Source organism: Syngnathoides biaculeatus, chromosome 4 (genome assembly GCF_019802595.1).
Source record: "Syngnathoides biaculeatus isolate LvHL_M chromosome 4, ASM1980259v1, whole genome shotgun sequence".
NCBI classification, from domain to species: domain Eukaryota; kingdom Metazoa; phylum Chordata; class Actinopteri; order Syngnathiformes; family Syngnathidae; genus Syngnathoides; species Syngnathoides biaculeatus.
Window position 1 is genome coordinate 10100475 of NC_084643.1, and position 17593 is coordinate 10118067.

The 17593-nt window shown below is 42.4% G+C and overlaps 1 protein-coding gene across 1 annotated transcript in view; it reads right to left on the minus strand.

The window, feature by feature from the left end:
• The window catches only part of fbxl17 (F-box and leucine-rich repeat protein 17), a 228103-nt gene that overhangs the window by 19130 nt on the left and 191380 nt on the right, over positions 1–17593 (minus strand). The window contains exon 10 of the mRNA XM_061818405.1: positions 2920–3062. Coding sequence (XP_061674389.1) covers positions 2920–3062 — 143 coding nt within the window. The remainder of the gene's footprint in view (positions 1–2919; positions 3063–17593) is intronic.

Sequence of the window (17593 nt, forward strand, 5' to 3'; positions counted from 1 at the left end):
TCTGGGTGACTTCGCCACAGCAATAAGTCATTTCTGTTTATTTGTTTGCCAACACCAGCGAACAGCGGCTTGGCCTCCTCAAGCTTTCCACTAAAGCTCCCTCAGGGCACTGCAAAGCTACAATGCAAGCAGGCTGAGCTTTTCCCACACGGTATTTAGAAGGCCAAACTGTATTTGAGGGGGGGGGGGGGGGGGGGCAATCAGACACTTCATTCATTTGCTGATTGAGAGTTGGTAACGTATCTGACCTTGGAAACTGTCCTTCTTTTCTCTGCTCAATTCACACTCCATTACTACTGTAATAGCAGCAATTACCACTTTGCTTACCCGTGTCATCCCCAAATTCCCCGCTCAGAGCATAGGGAGCGCAATCGTTTATCCCGCCGTCCTCCGGGCCACACGACGAGCGGCATGGGAAGGCAAATATCCAGGTAAATACGAGCTGAGGGATGGACGCACGCTTATGCTAACCTCAAAAAGAAACAAGGAGGCGTTTTTATTCCGCTGAAGACGTAGGTCATTCCAGAACAGATATCGATTGTTGGGTCACACAGTTGGCCAAGCAAGAGGGAAGTAAATGAAAATGGAATCTAAGTAATCACCTGCTATGTAATGCAGTTAGTCTTTATTAGCTCCAGATAAATATGATAGATCCACATTCCTGCCCTACAATAATGCAAAGTGAGCGCACTGCTTCACCGCAGACATCCAACACACCGGGTCACTGTCAGACCCTCATACGTTTAATGTTATTATGTTTTCAATAGATAAATATGATGCGACCGATGCTCTTAACGATCGGGGGGGGGGGGGGGGTGGCATGTTTATCACAGAAATCCATAGGGTCAAACTCAAGGCTGCGCTTGAGATTTTATAACGAAGGAATAAAAAGGATGAGTTTCCCAGCCTTATGAAAGGACTCCGCTGGAAGTCAACGAGCGTCCTGCACTCCTTGCATCAGGGGGCGGGAACCTATGGCTCGCGGGCCACCCCTTGGCTCTTTTGGTGCAGAGTCCTCACAACGACATACTGTACACAGCAAGGGTGCTCAATGTGTCCATCGCGATCAGAGCCAGTTCTGGTCGATCGTGTGACTGCGTGGCCGAACAAAAAAAGACGTCAGCTTGACTCCTTTCTCCAACAACAACCTGCAACACAACCTCCAATGACGGCCGCACACTCTTCTTCCTAGTTTACCTTGAACCGGCCCCTTCTCTCCTCTTAAAGGGGTACACTCATAATTACAAATGATACAGTCCTTACGCAGCCTATCAATGTGGTTTATAATGACAGCTGAACACCACCGATATTTTTTTATTTTTTTTTTCATAAAGAAGACATGCCTCTGTCGGCAAGCACGCATATGAAGTCTTTCTCACATTTAAAATAAAAAAAAAACATTAAAACCAACCTACGTTCACGAACAACGGATGGAAGTCTCAAAAGCTGCGTGAAGTTTAACTTAATGACATATGAAACGGACGACAAAGTCATCAGCAAAGAAGTTGCATTCATGGTAAGAAGTACTTTTGTCATCATTGGTTAGCAACATCATTATGTTTTTTTAACTCCATTTAGAGACTTATTGTACTCTTAAAAGTGTTGGTTTTAGATAAAATGCACAAATACACTTGGATTCAGTTTTAAAAATATTGTATAGCTCTATTGGAATTGCATTTTAAAATATTTGCCATTTATGGCTGTCTCAGCCTAAAAGGTTCCCGACCCCTGAGTTACATCGACAGCAACTTCTACTTAACAACAAAGCTGACAAAACTGCTGCAAAAAACAAGTTCTGCCAGAACCGGAAAACAAAAGTCCAATTCAAAACTCGTGGACTCACCCCCACAAAGGTGAATTTGCATGAGAATTTTGGCATATGTTGCAAACCATTGTATTACAATGTGCGTTATACATCTGCATACAATAAAGCTAAGTTGGGACAGCTGTTCTGCGTCATGTTTGTGCTTCATCCCACTCACGCTGGCGGTGGGCGTATCCGTGACAAAAGTGGACGGTTGCTCCACAACTCCACTTCTAGAGTTTGTCTTTTGTTTTGTTTTTAATCTCGATTTAAAAAACAAAACACCAGCATGTATTTTTGTCCTGTTTTTATGAGAACGTTGTTGAAGGATTTGGATTAACTTTATTATTATTATTGGAGAGCAAAGGCAAAAGCCACAATACAAAGTGCTGTTCTAGCGATGCAATCTTGATAAAATACTGCAACCAGCCACAACATGAGCCTTTGTTTTTTATGTTTTTAAAGTGTTGAGAAATGAGTTTGCAATTGTTATTGTTGTGGTTGTGAGCCTAAAAACTACAAACTACAACTACTGCCACCAAAAAATTTCTATAGAACATTTCTAAAGAAATTCTAAAGAACTATAGAATTTCTATAGAATTGTACTGCAGAAATTCTATCGAAAATCACAGCCAAAGTTCTATAGAACAGGTTGTTGTGTGCAAATTCTATAGAAACAGTGTAAGCTTTTACGAAAATATACACTGTATGATTCTGGATGGTCGCATTGATGCAAGAGTGATTCAGAGTATTAAAAAAATGTAATTCCCGTGTCCATGCCTTTAACCAGACCTTCCCCATAATTGAATCGGGCCTTCTTCGCACCCAATTTTTGGGAAAGTGACTTGAATTTGTACGTATTATTTGCATAATACAGATAAGTGTATAAATTTCCAATGTGGAAAATGAACGCTGTGGACAACTCATTAAAACAACAAAGGCGGTGGGAAACTTTTGCGTAGCACTGTTTGATGGGTGGGAGGGTGCCAGATGAGACATGGAGAGATGAAAAATAAAAAAAAGATACAAGGCTGTTGTTTCATAAATGGGATGCGGGATGCGGCGGATGTAACGATAGCAATCGGGGTCAGACATTTTGTCCTGAGCATCGTTACCTTGTCACATCTCATGAGGCCCAGGTAGCGCAGTGACTTGCTGCTCTCTGCGATTTGCATGGCGCCCTGGTCTGTGATGTCCTTACACCAGCCGGCATCCACCGTCTCTATGGTGCTGCTATATTGGCCTATGGCTATCAGAGCTGTAGACACAGGGAGGGAATTTGGGGAAGGTGGAGGTGTGGGTTGAGGGAGATAGGAGGCACAGAAATGAGAAAAGGCGTTAGTCTGACAACCTCTCTCATGCAAATGTGACAGCATCGCGCTCCCACAGGGACACGCTGAAATTCAAGATGAAACCGGGGCATGTTGTGTGGCCAGATGTGACACATTATTTTAGCGTTTACACAGCACCTCGCCATCACGCACGCACGCGCGCACATCTCGCACGGACGCAAATCTCTCACACACACCCGCGTTTGTTTAGACTGCTGCAAGATGAATGTATCACCGTGTTAGCATTGGTTCCAACGCTGAAGCAATGGCATCCTGCCCGCCGATGATTTACAGTGCGCAGCACAAACGGGACATACGCAAGCTTTAGTCTATCAGTTTCCCACTGAACACAAGAACCATTTTCAGAATGAGATTTTGATTCACCAAGAGTTACTTTTGAAAATTCCTTGGCCCGTATTTGGAGAGCACGTGGAGTCTCATTTTGTGGCATTGAACACATTACACTCGGAATTTCGAACAGTTCTGAGTTCGAAACTCAAGTCAGGTCTTCCTTTGTGGACTTTGCATCGTCTCCAAGTGCGTACATGGCTCTTGTCCGTAGGTGACAAGGGTCGGTTGTTGATTTGGGCCCTGTGATGGGCTGGCGAGTTGTTCAGGGTGTACCTCACCTCTTGCCCAGAGTCGGCTGGTATGGGAAAGACTGTTACAGAATTTAAGAATCCAAGTATACAATCTCCTTATGGCAGAAATGTAAATGCTAACACTCTACAGTCAAATCAGGAACTACTACATTCCAACAAACAGAAAAAAAACAAAAAAAAACAATAATCTTCCCGATTATCGGGTCAAAGGAAGGCGATCTGCGCTTTGACAGTCAATTGATGGAACTGCTGGTTTGATAGATTGTCCGGGCCTGATCTTTGAACCTCCACTTTCTCACAACATCCACTAATTAGAGTGGGAAGGTAGGCGAGAGAGGGAGAGAGAGATGAAAGGGGGATGCTAAAGACAGAGCGAGCCTTTGACAGAACTTTTAAATAGTCACTTAGCTTCCTGACGTCGTTTTCTCATTCTTGCACAAAATCAATTTACCAGCGGAGAGAAAGTCAAAGATTCAAGACCTGCACTTCAACTTCAAAAAGTTCGGAAACGTTCATGCCAACACTTAATCCTGACACATATTAGGGTCACACTGCATAATGTGAAAAAGTTGTCCACTGACGTATGTTTAAATCCAAGTCAGAGTGTACATAAAAATGGAACGATCATTTTCTGCTTCTGCATGTAATTATACGACGTTCCTCACATTCACTGATCATGTGTACAGTATGTAACATATGTATTGTATAGCTCTGGGCAAGCACTTCACATGTGGTTCCTTTTGTGCTTCCAGAATGCCAAGAGTAAAAGCAATTAGACCTAAACAGGCAGTAAAAGGGCTTTGAAGGAGTCGCATGTTTCATGTAAAGCGGTATTGTGCGGACGTAGCTTTCTCGGCCCAGATGGGTGCGCAGTCAAGTTCCGTGCGAGCGTGAATGTGTGTTGGGCCCTTCGTGTAATGTCCAACAACACATTATCCCAAATGTAATCACCTGGGCTCACAACTCTCGTTAATTTGCATTCCCACAGCGCTACGATTAGGGTTTCAATGAAAAAAGCTTGCAGGTGAGCTCAGCCAAACGAGATTTGCACTCCAGTGAACCATCAAAACTTGGGTTGGGCGATCGAACACAAAATATCAGGAAAATCGAGATCCGGAATCTGATGGAAAAACAGGGCAAAATAGGAGAAGAGGTAGCAACAAAGTAATGTTGTCCCTACCCAAGTTGGCCGTACCCTTCAGAGACTGGTTCCTGAGTCCAAGAGCTGGATCAAACTGGCTAAATGGGACACTCTTGCCTTTGGGAAATGTTCTGCTTTGCACTGATCAGCAGGCAATCACAGGGCACATATCAAGACAGGCAAGTGTTCACACTCACATCCACGCCGTGTGGGAACTGGAGCCCTGCTGACTGCATCAAAGGCAGGCAAACAGTACCACAAAAAAAAAAAAAAAAAAAAAACCCCAAACTATAATTATATTTGTGCCACCATATTAAGATCCTTGTCAGTACTGAGAAGAGTCAAAGGACCTTGTGGGTACGGGAGTTCTTGAAGAATAGGAGGATTGTGTTCTGATTAGAAAAAAAAAACCCCAAAAAAAACCCTGAAAAAATAAATACAGTAATACAAATACGGCATCATTTAAGAAGCTTTTGAATTGGGATGCATCGTGCCTTCTGTCCCGGGTGGATGCAGTTCCTTTTCTTTTTCAAATGTTCATACCTAATCGTCAGAGACAATAAAATAGTCACTGTGAAGGAAAATAAAGTTACTCATCATCAAACGTAAGTACGTGCTCTACTAATGTTGCGTAACATCAATACACAGCTGACAACGAACTACGGTAACTCGAACAGAATCCCTTGCCTTATTTCTGACGACAATTCTATTTTTTTGGAAACTCAACAAGCCCCCTTGGGATGGATTGTGCTCGACTTTCAAGGCTCCACTTTAGTGCTTCTTTTTCAAAGACTCAATTTCTTCCCATTCAGCTCACCCTGAACAGAGAATGAAGGCAGACAGGTGCTTAATACAGTGAATTAAAGGATGTGCGAGTCAATACATTGTCCGTGCATTTTCGTGATTGCTGTGGCGCGCTCACGTGCACGCACTTGAATTTCAATTACCCCGAGATTTCCCAGGGAGAGCGGATAGGAAGCAAATGAAGCTAAAGATCATTTTGTGGAGGCTCTGACGGAAGCTGAAAGGAGTCAGATAGTGCAACGGTCAGAACAAACCAAGCGTCGGGCAATCAGACTTGTGGCCATTAGGGCCTAATATCCCTGATTGCGCTCTTCTCCCCCCTGCTCCTGCCATCGGAGGACTGTAAAACTGCAACAACTCCCTTGTGAGGTAAATGGAAATGGTTGGCTGCTTTTGCAAGGCAGAAAGGCTTTTCTTTGAAAAAGCTTTTTTTTTGTCTAGAGCAAAATCACTTTTGTCCGCCTATGTGGTGGCAGTGAAGTTTCGTCAATGGAGCGAGACTTCACGGCATTTCTTTTTTCAATACAGTCAAAGAGACAGGTCAGAAATAGACATATGCATTGAAGACCATCTCGTCTCCTTAACCCAAATATTTTGGACAGCTCTGCAGTATCTTCGAGAAAATCATCCAAGAGTGGACTCTGTATTTTCATTTCCTGTTGGTTTCAAATGGCCAGCTGTCCTAATACTTTTGCCATCCAAGCATCTAATTCGTGCTCTTCAATGTCTTATCATAGTACTCTAAGTTTAGTGACTGGTGTGTCAAAACCCAAAATAGATCCGTGCAACCATTTTGGCTGGGTCGCAGACAGAGAGTTTAAAAAAACAAAACAAACAAAAAACAAACAAAACAAAAAAAAACAGAATTTAGATTTTTTTTTTTTTTTTTTACACTATAATACAAAAGGATACCAAGTCCCAAAGAGACCACAGGAGGAAAGGTACAAAAAATATTACATCCTTGTACTTTAGCTACCAGTTTACTCTGTCAACAAATAAGTGACATCACGTCAAGCAATGCACCTTTGCTAGTACAGCAAATCATTTGAAACACCATTTAAAATATAATATAGTATACATGTGTGTTCAGGGCGTATTTTGAAAGAAAGTTCTTAACTTCTATGAAGATGTGTCCAGACTGTAGTTTATTCTAACAATAACTTTCAAATGCAGATAGACAATTAAAAAGAAATGCTCATTTTTTCGACAAGATATATTTGTGTTCTGTATATATTTATAATCAATTTATGTAATTTTAATAAGTAATTCCAATAATCACATAAAACACTTGAATATTGTGGTTAATTTAATTGCTGTACTCATTTTTAGGTGCTTCTTAAATGATATCTATCATCCTTTAATGCAATCTAACAGCGTCACCATCTAATTGTCATGGACTGAGAAGTTTCTAATACTGAACTGATTTGTTAATATGGGATTTTTTTTTTGTAAACTTGTGATTGGCAGAGTCTAAGTGACCAAGGGAGCAGGAAATTGTCTTAGCTGACTGCTAATGATTTTCTGTCGACAAAAAGAGATGAAGCGATATGCAAGAACGGTTCATGTAGGTGTTTGGGTGGGAGGGTGGTCGTGGGAGGGGGTTAGTGGGAGAGCTGCGGGAGAAAAGAGAAGGAAAATCCCATTTTGTCAGCCGGCGCTATGACTGAGTGGTGACTACTCACTCGCAGACGGTAATGAGGACACACTCGGATGCCCAGCCTGAAAATGGTTTTGGGAATTGTGTGTGTGAGAGAGTCTGGAAGAAGCGAAGACAAACTGACCTTAAATTCTGGATATCTTTCATACTGAGGAAAGCGCAGTTCACCTTGTGTTCCATTTCAAGCCAAATGCTCCAAGATGTTTGACTTGATTTAAAGAGAAATAACTAATCAATCATCAGAGTGATCAAAGCAGAATCAGTGTCTTTACCTAACCTTGTGTCACATGACGGATAAAAATCGCAGTTGCCATTTTTGAATTAATAATACAGGAAACACTGCTTGGAAACCTTTAAGGCCACTTAAGACAACAGCATTTTGGAGACTGACAAAAGCAACGCTCTGCAAATGGAAGTTTGTGGAAGTGCAAAGAAACCACTGAGGAGAGTCTGCACCTGAGGTTGTTGCTTAAAGATGATGAAATCAACTGTAAACTTGCAAAAAGATCTGAAAGTGGGGTCCATAAAGCTAGTTTCAAACCAGCAGTTAACAAGTCAGTGTTCTTTCACCAGAGAAAAATAACAACTGGAGGCTTCTTTCACGGAAAAGACATTTTCTACATGGATATAACAGACATATGTTCAAAAGTTTTCCATTTTGATATGATGAAAACTTGTAAAGGCCTGTGTAAAGTTGAGCATCGGTGTTTCCAGAGCAGCAGGTTCATCAGAACGGATTAAAGAAACACAAGAGACACCACAGAAGGTGTTTCTTTTCGCATTCTGGTTTGTCCAACCACTTTGTGTTTTAAAGCTTCTATCCGCTGGAGAAACAACAGCCGCCATGTCATATTCATATTTGCATGTTTTGCATTCCCACGTCTGCCTGTTTGAATTTTCACACTAATCACGAGTTGTCACGATCCAAAGGGTGAACCACAGAGTAAAGCCCGAAATCTTTGGTGTTCCATTAACTCCTATGAGCTCAAAAGCCAGGCAATCATAAGCTATTAGTTCTCCCAAGTGGTTATTCAGGTGTCATAAATAGTGGCTTTATCCAAACATAGGTGAGGTTACTGATGATGCAAACTGCTCTCCCACCAGCGGGGTCAGGATTTGGTCAATCCTGAGATGACCGCAACGTGAGAAGGGACCTTCCGTAATCAGCTTACTCTCCTATCAGAGAGCCTGACCTCAGAGCTCCAGGGGTTAAGCATCTTTTACAGGCTTATTAGATATTCACTTATTACATTCTCCTAAATGATGGTGCGCCATTACAGCTATCTTATTGCGTCCAAGCCATCCCGGTGCCCGTCGGCCGTAACCTTATACACCATATTTTAGCCGCTGATTAAGACAGAGTGTTTACTAAAGACATGATGTTACAGTGCCAAGATTTGCGTGATGGACAATGTGCTTACGCGGGTGGAGGGGATACAAAAAATGGGTAATGGCGCAACAGGAAAAGAGTCTCATTATGGTTGATGCATCCCAGAGAGGGCAACTGTCAAGTCTAATGTGAAAGACGTTCGGTTGCTCCTTTGTCTTGTGCTTGGGATACTCGGCATCGTCACCAGATGGCCAAAACCACAACCGTGAAGGTCTGTTCACCCACACGAGAACGTTTGCACGGCTGCAGCAAACATAAAACTAAACAAAAGCAACACAACAACATGTGGGTCAATGTAAACCAGTGCAGTGCAACACTCCATTCGGTCAGGATTCAATCAAAGATTCAGACTGATCATCCATCTGTTGAACTTTGTCGAGACTGTCATCTTCCAAAGTTAACCACTTTTGTTTGGGGAAAAACTACCGCAAAACTGTGACTCGTGCAAACGTGGTCTGCACTCTCATAGACTTAAAGATTTCACGGCTAGTCGGTAACTAAAACAGCAGTTCTGAAGCAGTCTCTCAAATTGTGTAGCGCATTAGGACACTAGTTCCCTGGGCAGTATTGAGCACGATTAGGGTTTCAGTTTCACTCTGGTCGCTTCACAATGTTGTGTGTGCCCATGTTTATGTTCCAAGGAACCACACAACTTACGGGTTTCATCCAGTCCGCCAAGGTTCTTGCAACTGAGTAAAAGCCCGTGGCCATTATTTGAGGAATTACAGGATATAGTGTCGTCCTCTACAGCATTCATAATTATAGTGTTTATTTTACAAGGGATCTTGAAGGACTCCAGTTTTAATGGCCACTACACTGCATAGCTGTCTCAATGCTTGTTGAATTGCTTGTCGGCATTGGCAAATATTTTGTCACGCCAGAGTTCACGTGCATATTCATTTATCGTCCCAAAGCCGTAAACCCTGCGAAATGTTAACGCAACACGTATCATGTGGATGTCACTTGCCGCTCCTTGTGATGTCTGTTTGGACGGGCCTTACAGTTGTGGGTCTCTTGGCTGCAATGACTGATTGAATGACACACAATGCTCATCTTCAAAGCTGAACGGGGTCGCGCACAAGGGCCTCAGCTAATCTCATAAAGGATAAAGCACTTAAAACAAACACATGCAAATTGTGGAGACAAGATCCAGACTGTTACTTACGCCGGGGCTGGAATGTTCAGTTTGTTTTAAGACAAAAAAAAAAAGAAAACAAGTTTGAATTAAAATGGTTCTGAAGGGAAAGAGGAATTTCTGTGTGCGCGCGCACATCTGCGTGGACAATTACACTAGAGCATGTGCACTGTAATTGTGAGCGTTCAGGCGTGTGTATTTCAACAACAAAACAGTTCTATGTTCTAGTATGTATATAAGAATGGTCACATGTATATATATATATATACCGTGTGTATATGAATACAATTGGATTGAGATTCCAGTGGGCTGGAAAAAGCAATCAATGAACCACAAATTTCAGACTGGAATCGGAAAGAATATCACACTACTATGTTCTGTCAAGACCCATTGAAAAATATTTCACGTTTAGACTTATCGTTTTTGGACGATGGCATTCTGGCTCATGGGTCAGGGATGCAAAGAGCCACAGTCCTTCACCAAGACAATGATACGTGGGGGTGGGAAGGTTCCACTAGCCGAGCCCGGGGACTTACACGGATGTTCACGGCAGTCCCACAACCAAACCCTGAAAGGAACCGTCACTGGAGTTGAACGGCGACCTCGGCAGGATGAATGGGAGGAAGGTGAGCAGGATACACAAGCAACTCAGCGTGGCAGATGATGAGAGCTAGCTAGCTAGAAAGGAGCCAGCTGGTACCAGCCGGTGAGGAATTTACAGCAAAGAGCCGGCCGGGTTCTATCTTTGGCCACGGTATGGCGATGGAACCTGATTAAACCATTTGAAACTTTTCCAGAAGGTAGAAGAGGCAGCTAAAACACGCCGGGGTACTTTTTTCGGTTCAATTATTATATCTGCTTTCATTTTTCATTCGTTGGACCATGTCATTTCTTTACTTGGGAATAGTGCAAGGAGTGAGGATTTGATTCTGATTTGGAAGTCTTTTGTCACTGTTGACATGAGTAACTAATCGGGATTTCGAGGCAGAGTCCAAGCCTTAAAATGGATACACAAAGAGTGAAATTATATACTGTGTGATTGGACAGACACGTTTATAGTTATGTATGGATATAGTGACAGATATTCACATTATAGCATGGATATGAGTTTACAAAAGATTACACTGTATCATGCGTGTATACGAATGAATAGACAAATGTTTAAAGTTTGTGTGTATTTCAATAGCCAAACACAAGTGACAGAGGCTCACATGTATGCACATCCAGATTTGGCTTTGCATCGATGTGAAAATTGAAACAGAATTTGACCTCAAGACTTAACTCTTCAGCTTTTTGCTGGCAAATTGACACTTGTCGATTCCTTTTATGGAAACTGATCCCAACTTTGCCAATGTCAGTCCACCTTTCCCTTCCCGATGATAGCATTCAGACTTCTTTACACTGCTGTTGTGAACACGCCATCCGTCTATCACGTTTCTATGTCCGGTCACAAACGAGCTGCAGGATATCCCATCTGACTTTGGGGGCGAGAGGAAGTTGTAAACCCTCAACTGGTCGCCCGGTCAATCGCAGATGTCAACGTTTTACTTGCTGGATCTGAACTTAACCCTTTTGTGTTGAAGTTCTCGAGAGCATGAGACCTTTTTCTCAGTTCAGATTTTAAAAATGAAGCGAAAGGAGAAGCCAAAACAAGGACATTGACTGGAATGTTACGTAGTGTATTCTTTGGCCTGACAGAAGGCAACCTAAAAAGAGTCAGACTCGGGGGGGGGGGGGGGGGGGGGGTGGTGGGGGCAGAAGGTAGAACAGTTGAGGGGGACATGCCCAAACCTGGGATATTAATTAGCTGAGGGGAAGAGGGGAGAAAAAAATGTATCTTCATGTCTTTTGTGTGTGTGAGAAAGAGAGAAAGTGTGTGTGTGTGTGTGTGTGTGTGGAGGCATTTTCCAATAAAGCCAATCTAATTTAAAGCAGCTGACGCCAACCTCCAAACAGTGTGTGTGTGTGCATGTGTGCATACGTGTGTGACGGCGAGGCACGTTGGAGCAGTGTGACAGAAAAAGAACAATGGAAAAAGTAACTGATGCTTTACGGTGGTCTCGCATTTGACACACAAATACACACGAGCCACAACACAATGAGACTCGAAGAAGCTGATGTGAGATAACCTTCCAGAGAGAGATGCCAAGCGGGATTCCAGATTGTGGAGGTGGGCGAGCGAGTGAGCGAGTGAGTGACAGCGGGCGGTGCAGATAGAGAATGAGCGACGATGGGCAAGGACAGACAGACGGCGTGACGAGCCGGTCGGGAGAGACGGAGCCGTCGCCGAGGTGACCTACAACGAGGTTCCTTTCGGCCGCTCATCAGCGACTTGCCGCGACAACGGGACACTTAACAGGTTGACATTATTCATCAAGGCTCAATTGGGCTGAACATCCGACGCGGGAGCGGCATGAAAGCACCGACCTGTGTTGCGTTAAGAGTACTTAATGAGACTTGAGACACGCACGCGTCCCCAATCTGAAGAATCCTAACGGAAGAGTAAATGGACTTTCACTTGCGTGGCGCTTTTTTAAACTTTCAAGGTACTCAAAGTGCTGTCAACACTCCTCATTCACCAACTGGGGGTCCAGTATGGTTCTCAAGAAGACATGGCCCCTGTCACAGGGGCTGAGGATGGAAGCTATGACCTTTGGTAGAGGGACGACCTGAGACACGTCACCATAGAAAAAGAAAGTTCAATGAGGAAAAATGTGGAAGGTGATGGCCAAAAGTCATCACTGACGTGTTACGAAGAATCCCAGGTCTTCCCGGCAACACACACAAACGCACACACTGGCGACAAAATTACCATATTTTCCGCAGTATAAGGCGCACCTAAAAGCCTTGAATTTTCTCAAAAGCCGACGGTGCGCCTTATAATCCGGTGCACCTTATATATGGATCAATATTGAGCCTTTCGTGCAGCTCCATCTAATGGATGCATAACGTAACCCCAGCCTTTAATGTAGCGTCTATTCTGTGCGCCTTATATATGGGAAAAGTTTTAAAATATGTCATTCTTTGGAGGTGCACCTTATAGTGCGGAAAATACGGGATATGCTTTTGCATCACAGTAAGGGCAAACTAGGCAGATGTAACGAGATGACCATTCCAAGAATGTATCATATTTGTCCACAATAAAAACGATTATGATAAAGTTTAGGGTTAGGATTGGAATTAAGGCGGTTTTGGATGGGTTAGGATTAGCGCGGTTAGGGTTACTGGGATTCACATCTCTTCTCGTCTGGAAGCAGCGAGGCGTCTTTTACTGGGATACAGCAGCCAATCGGATTACAGCGGCACATGTCCTAGAGCCAGTCATATGGGAGCGGGACACGTCCTGCTTATGACATGAGTGGGATGAGAAAACCACGAGCAAAAGTCTTTTGAAAACATTCAATAAAGACCACTTTTTCCTTTTTGAAAAAGAAATGACACTTTGCTACAAAGTAATCGATGAAATGTTTGGATAACACAATGTAACTTTCCCGTTTCCTCAAACTAATTCACCACCCAGCTCTTGATGTCTAAACCCCTGAAGTAGACATTTTGATTTAAAAATAAGGGCCCAAGACCTAGTTATGTGGCTTTTTTAAACATACGCAACATAATTCTTTTTGTTGCACTGTAAACTTCAACTGGGACTGACGAACAGCCTGAAGCAAGCGCTTGGCTTCTTTTTTTTTAACTGTTCAGTATCTGGAAAAGTGCGGCTTGTTATGAAGGGTGAACTGTTATCATGCAGCCCTCAAGTGTAAAGCATTAAAAAAAAAAAAAAAAAAAGTGGTCATGCAAAAAGCTCGTGAGTCAGGGTCACTTGTGAGCCAAGGGACGACTCTATAACTAAGTACGTAAAACAGCAGCAAGTTGACAAGAATTCCACGGAGTGACCTGAATCTTGGTCATCTCCTTTTGAAAAGAAGAGATATTTTGAAATAATAACCCCTAAAAGTGTCATTACGACTGTTGGACAAGTGAGGCCGGTCGAGCTCCGGCTATGTGACGTTTTATTTCAAACTGACAGCCCCTCTGCTCCGATGCGTCTTCTGTCTGAGGATATATTAATCCTTCTCACCTTTGCGCATTCTTCATATCTGGTCATATCGGAATCGGGGATGAGAGGACGACTTTCTGATGCTAACGGGGGAAGCGTCACGCGGCTCCATTGAGAACGAGAGCAAAGCCGGAGAGCATTATGCTTTGTATACACAACTCGTATGAGTCGGACTGGAATTATGTTAGCAGTAGTTATGCTTTTGCTGGTGGATTACGGCTAATCCTTTAGCAAAGGGAGCAGGTCTTAAGGGTAATTACACGCTACTATTGGATCCAGAGCCGAGAAACGGGCCTGTCTCGCGCTTCCACGGGAAAACTGATGCATTTTACATGCTGCGGATGCGGAGACACGACAGATGTACATTCTGGAGTCTGGACTGTTTTTTTTTTTTTTTTTTTTTTTTTTTTAAGATTATTGAGAGTAAGGCAATAGGTTTTCGGGCTCATATCTGAAACACTGACGGCGTCACCGTTATTGCTTGAGAAAACCTCATTGGTGTCTTATCTTTTGTCTTGAAACGATTCATTTGAACTCTGAAAGAATCAATAACAAGGATTCCTGCAACAAACTTCCAAACCATTGAGACAACCTGGGTGTGTCTGATGGGGAGTAGATGAGGGACACAAACTCAGAGGGGTAATTTGTTGTTTTCAGTGTTGGGGGAGGGGGGTCCACTTGGGCCCCGAATTAGCCCTACACCAAATGACCAAATTGCTCTAAGTTGCACAACTATTAGGTTAGTCGAGCGTTTCGAGCAGACAGACCCGCCCAAACATGTAATGAATGCCCTTTTCCTTCCATTACTCCGAAACCTGTGTGATTAAAAAACAAACAAAAAAAAAAACACTTTGCTACCGTTGCGCTGCAGCCTTGAGTCACTCAGACAAAATGCTGAAGATGCTTTTTCTTCTAATTATTCATCATTCACTTCATCAGTGCAAATGATCACATTATGAAATTTTGTTTGTTTGAAAATGTTTTAGAATGAAACAAAAAGTTGTTCAAGAATACCATGATGACTAGAAAGACAGGGATGATCCGATTTAGAAATATTTCAAAACAAACTTTTAATTTTAATCAAATTAAAATAAAATACTATGGGAATAAAGTGGAAGTGAGAAAATAGACGAGAAAAATCTTGCAATTTTGAGAGAAAAAATGTCAGTGAGAACGTCCTCTTATGACAACAGAGTAAAAATTGTACAAGATTAAATACGCAGTTTTATGATGAAAAAAAAATGAAATAAAAAGAAAAACATTATAATCTTATGAGTAAATCAACATTTTATGTGGTTAATCCCAAATTATTTTGATGAAAAAAAAATGTGTAATCCTACAAGAATATAGTTGCAATAGTACAAGGAAAAATTGTAGATTTTTTGGAGGATGTAATTTCCCGGAAATAAAAATAAATTCTGCATTATTTTGCGAACTTTGTCTAAGTCGAAAGGCGACGTTCCTTTTTTACCAGTCGATCTCCGTTCCTCCCCTCACTTATGGGCACGAGCTGTGGGTCGTGACCGAAAGAACAAGATCCCGGATACAAGCGGCCCAAATGAATTTACCCCGGAGGGTGTCCGGGCTCTCCCTTAGAGAACGGGCGAGAAGCTCGGTCATCCGGGAGGGGCTCAGTTTCGAGCCGCTGCTCCTCCGCATTGAGAGGAGCCAGATGAGGTGGCTGGGGCATCTAATTCGGATCCCTCCTGGACACTTCCCTGGTGAGGTGTTCTGGGCATGTCCCACCGGACAGAGACCGCGAGGACAATCCAGAATACGCTGGAGAGACTATGTCAAGAAGCTACTTCCCCTGCGACCCGACCCGGAAAAGTGGTAGAAAATGGATGGATGGATGGATGGATGGATGGATGGATGGTTAAAAATTGTGACTATGAAAAGCGATAACAGGGACCAAACTCAGCACCTTAAACGCATGTCAACGATCAGGCCTAATTTGATTATCTAGTCAAAATCATGATTACAGTATGCTGAGTACTACAGTGCCGGGTGTAAATTTGTTTTCTTTGTGTAACTAGACAAAGGGTGACCCAAAAAACGACCTGGCTAGGTAACATTTTACAGGCTCACTTCAAAATTAGATTCAAAAAATAAACAAAATCACTTCCCACAAGTTTAGGATGAGCAAGAATTTAGCTGACATTTCTCAACTGATCTGACACTTGACCTCATTTTTCATAGAGGAAAATCAACCAATTCTGGGATTGCGGGGGATCAGTTTTCATTATTAGTCACTACTGTTGTAACAAAAAGAGAAATCGTTTCAGAAAGTTGGAAAATATGTTGAAAGAAAAATCCTCATCAACCCTCCTCTGTGGCATTTCCTGTTCTTTAATCTCACCACAGGATGTTGAATGGTTCATGGTCACTGTCCCCCCCCCTCCCCCCCCACCCGTACTAGAACTCAGGTGAACTCTAACCTCTTTACGACAGAGGTCGGCCCTTGTCGCCATGGAGTTTAACATCCATATGCGCGTGGCTGGTGTTCACTTGCAATTATTTATGAGACATACAATGTTGACCTTTTACATCCACTTTAATCATCCGCTCGGGTTATGAGCAGTAACGACCGCCTGACCTAGAAAACATTATTTATTATATTTCCCCTAAGTTAAAAACAAAACAAAAAAAAAAAAACGGAGTGAGTACATTATTGAGGGCTGGCCCAGCTGTCCAAAGACCTAAACAAGACACTCGCCCCTCTCTAAGTGTTATTTAGTGAGCCAGCGCGCAAGAGAAAACATCCCATAACGGCAATGACTCTGCGTGGCGACGGGAGCGACATCCTGCGCCAGGCAACCGAGGAAACAAACATTTATGGGAAACGCTAAATCCTGCTGGCATAAAGAAGCGGCTTTCTTTTCCCGCCTCCGTCCGTCCGAGTTAACAGCCTTCATTTGTAATCGATGTGAACATGTGCTTATTTTTCCTTTCTGCTTCCTTGTGGTAATGATTTTCATTTCATCACACAGGAAGAAGGCTGATGTGCAAGCAAACATAAAAAAAAGCCAAGCCATTTTTAATAAATACAGTGACAAATTTTGACTGTAGACTCGAGAATTCCATTAATAAGGATATTTCATAGCATTTTTCAAATACTTTGCTCAAAATGATGATGCACGTTTTTATCAATATGTTTGTTTTCCAACTTTTTGAAAGGTGAAAGAAAGTATTTAATATGTAAGCCAGGATTCAATTTATTATTGTTAATAATGGAGGCTACAGCACTCCCTGCGACCCTCGTGAGGATAAGCGGCGAACAATATGGATGGATGTTAATAATGCTCGTGAGGTATTCAATTGTTGACAATCCACTCATATTTGTCAAAAATAAATAAATAAAACCCTTTTTGTTGAAAATTGGAACGAAACAATACAGATACATGAGATTTAAAAAAAAAAAAAAAAGCAATACTTAAATTGCAAAGCAAGTACAAGTAGTTTGATACAAAATTTTTCAACACGTTTACAAGCCAATATTTTGAGCAAATCTCATCTGCATGCAGTCTCAGAAGCTTTGATGACAAACCAGATACAGTCCTGATCTGATCCAGATGATATGCATTTCCCATATTAACTCAAACTAAACTGACTTTTCATTTATATTTTCCATATTGAGAGATTCATGAGATTTGGCTTTCATTTGATATTCCA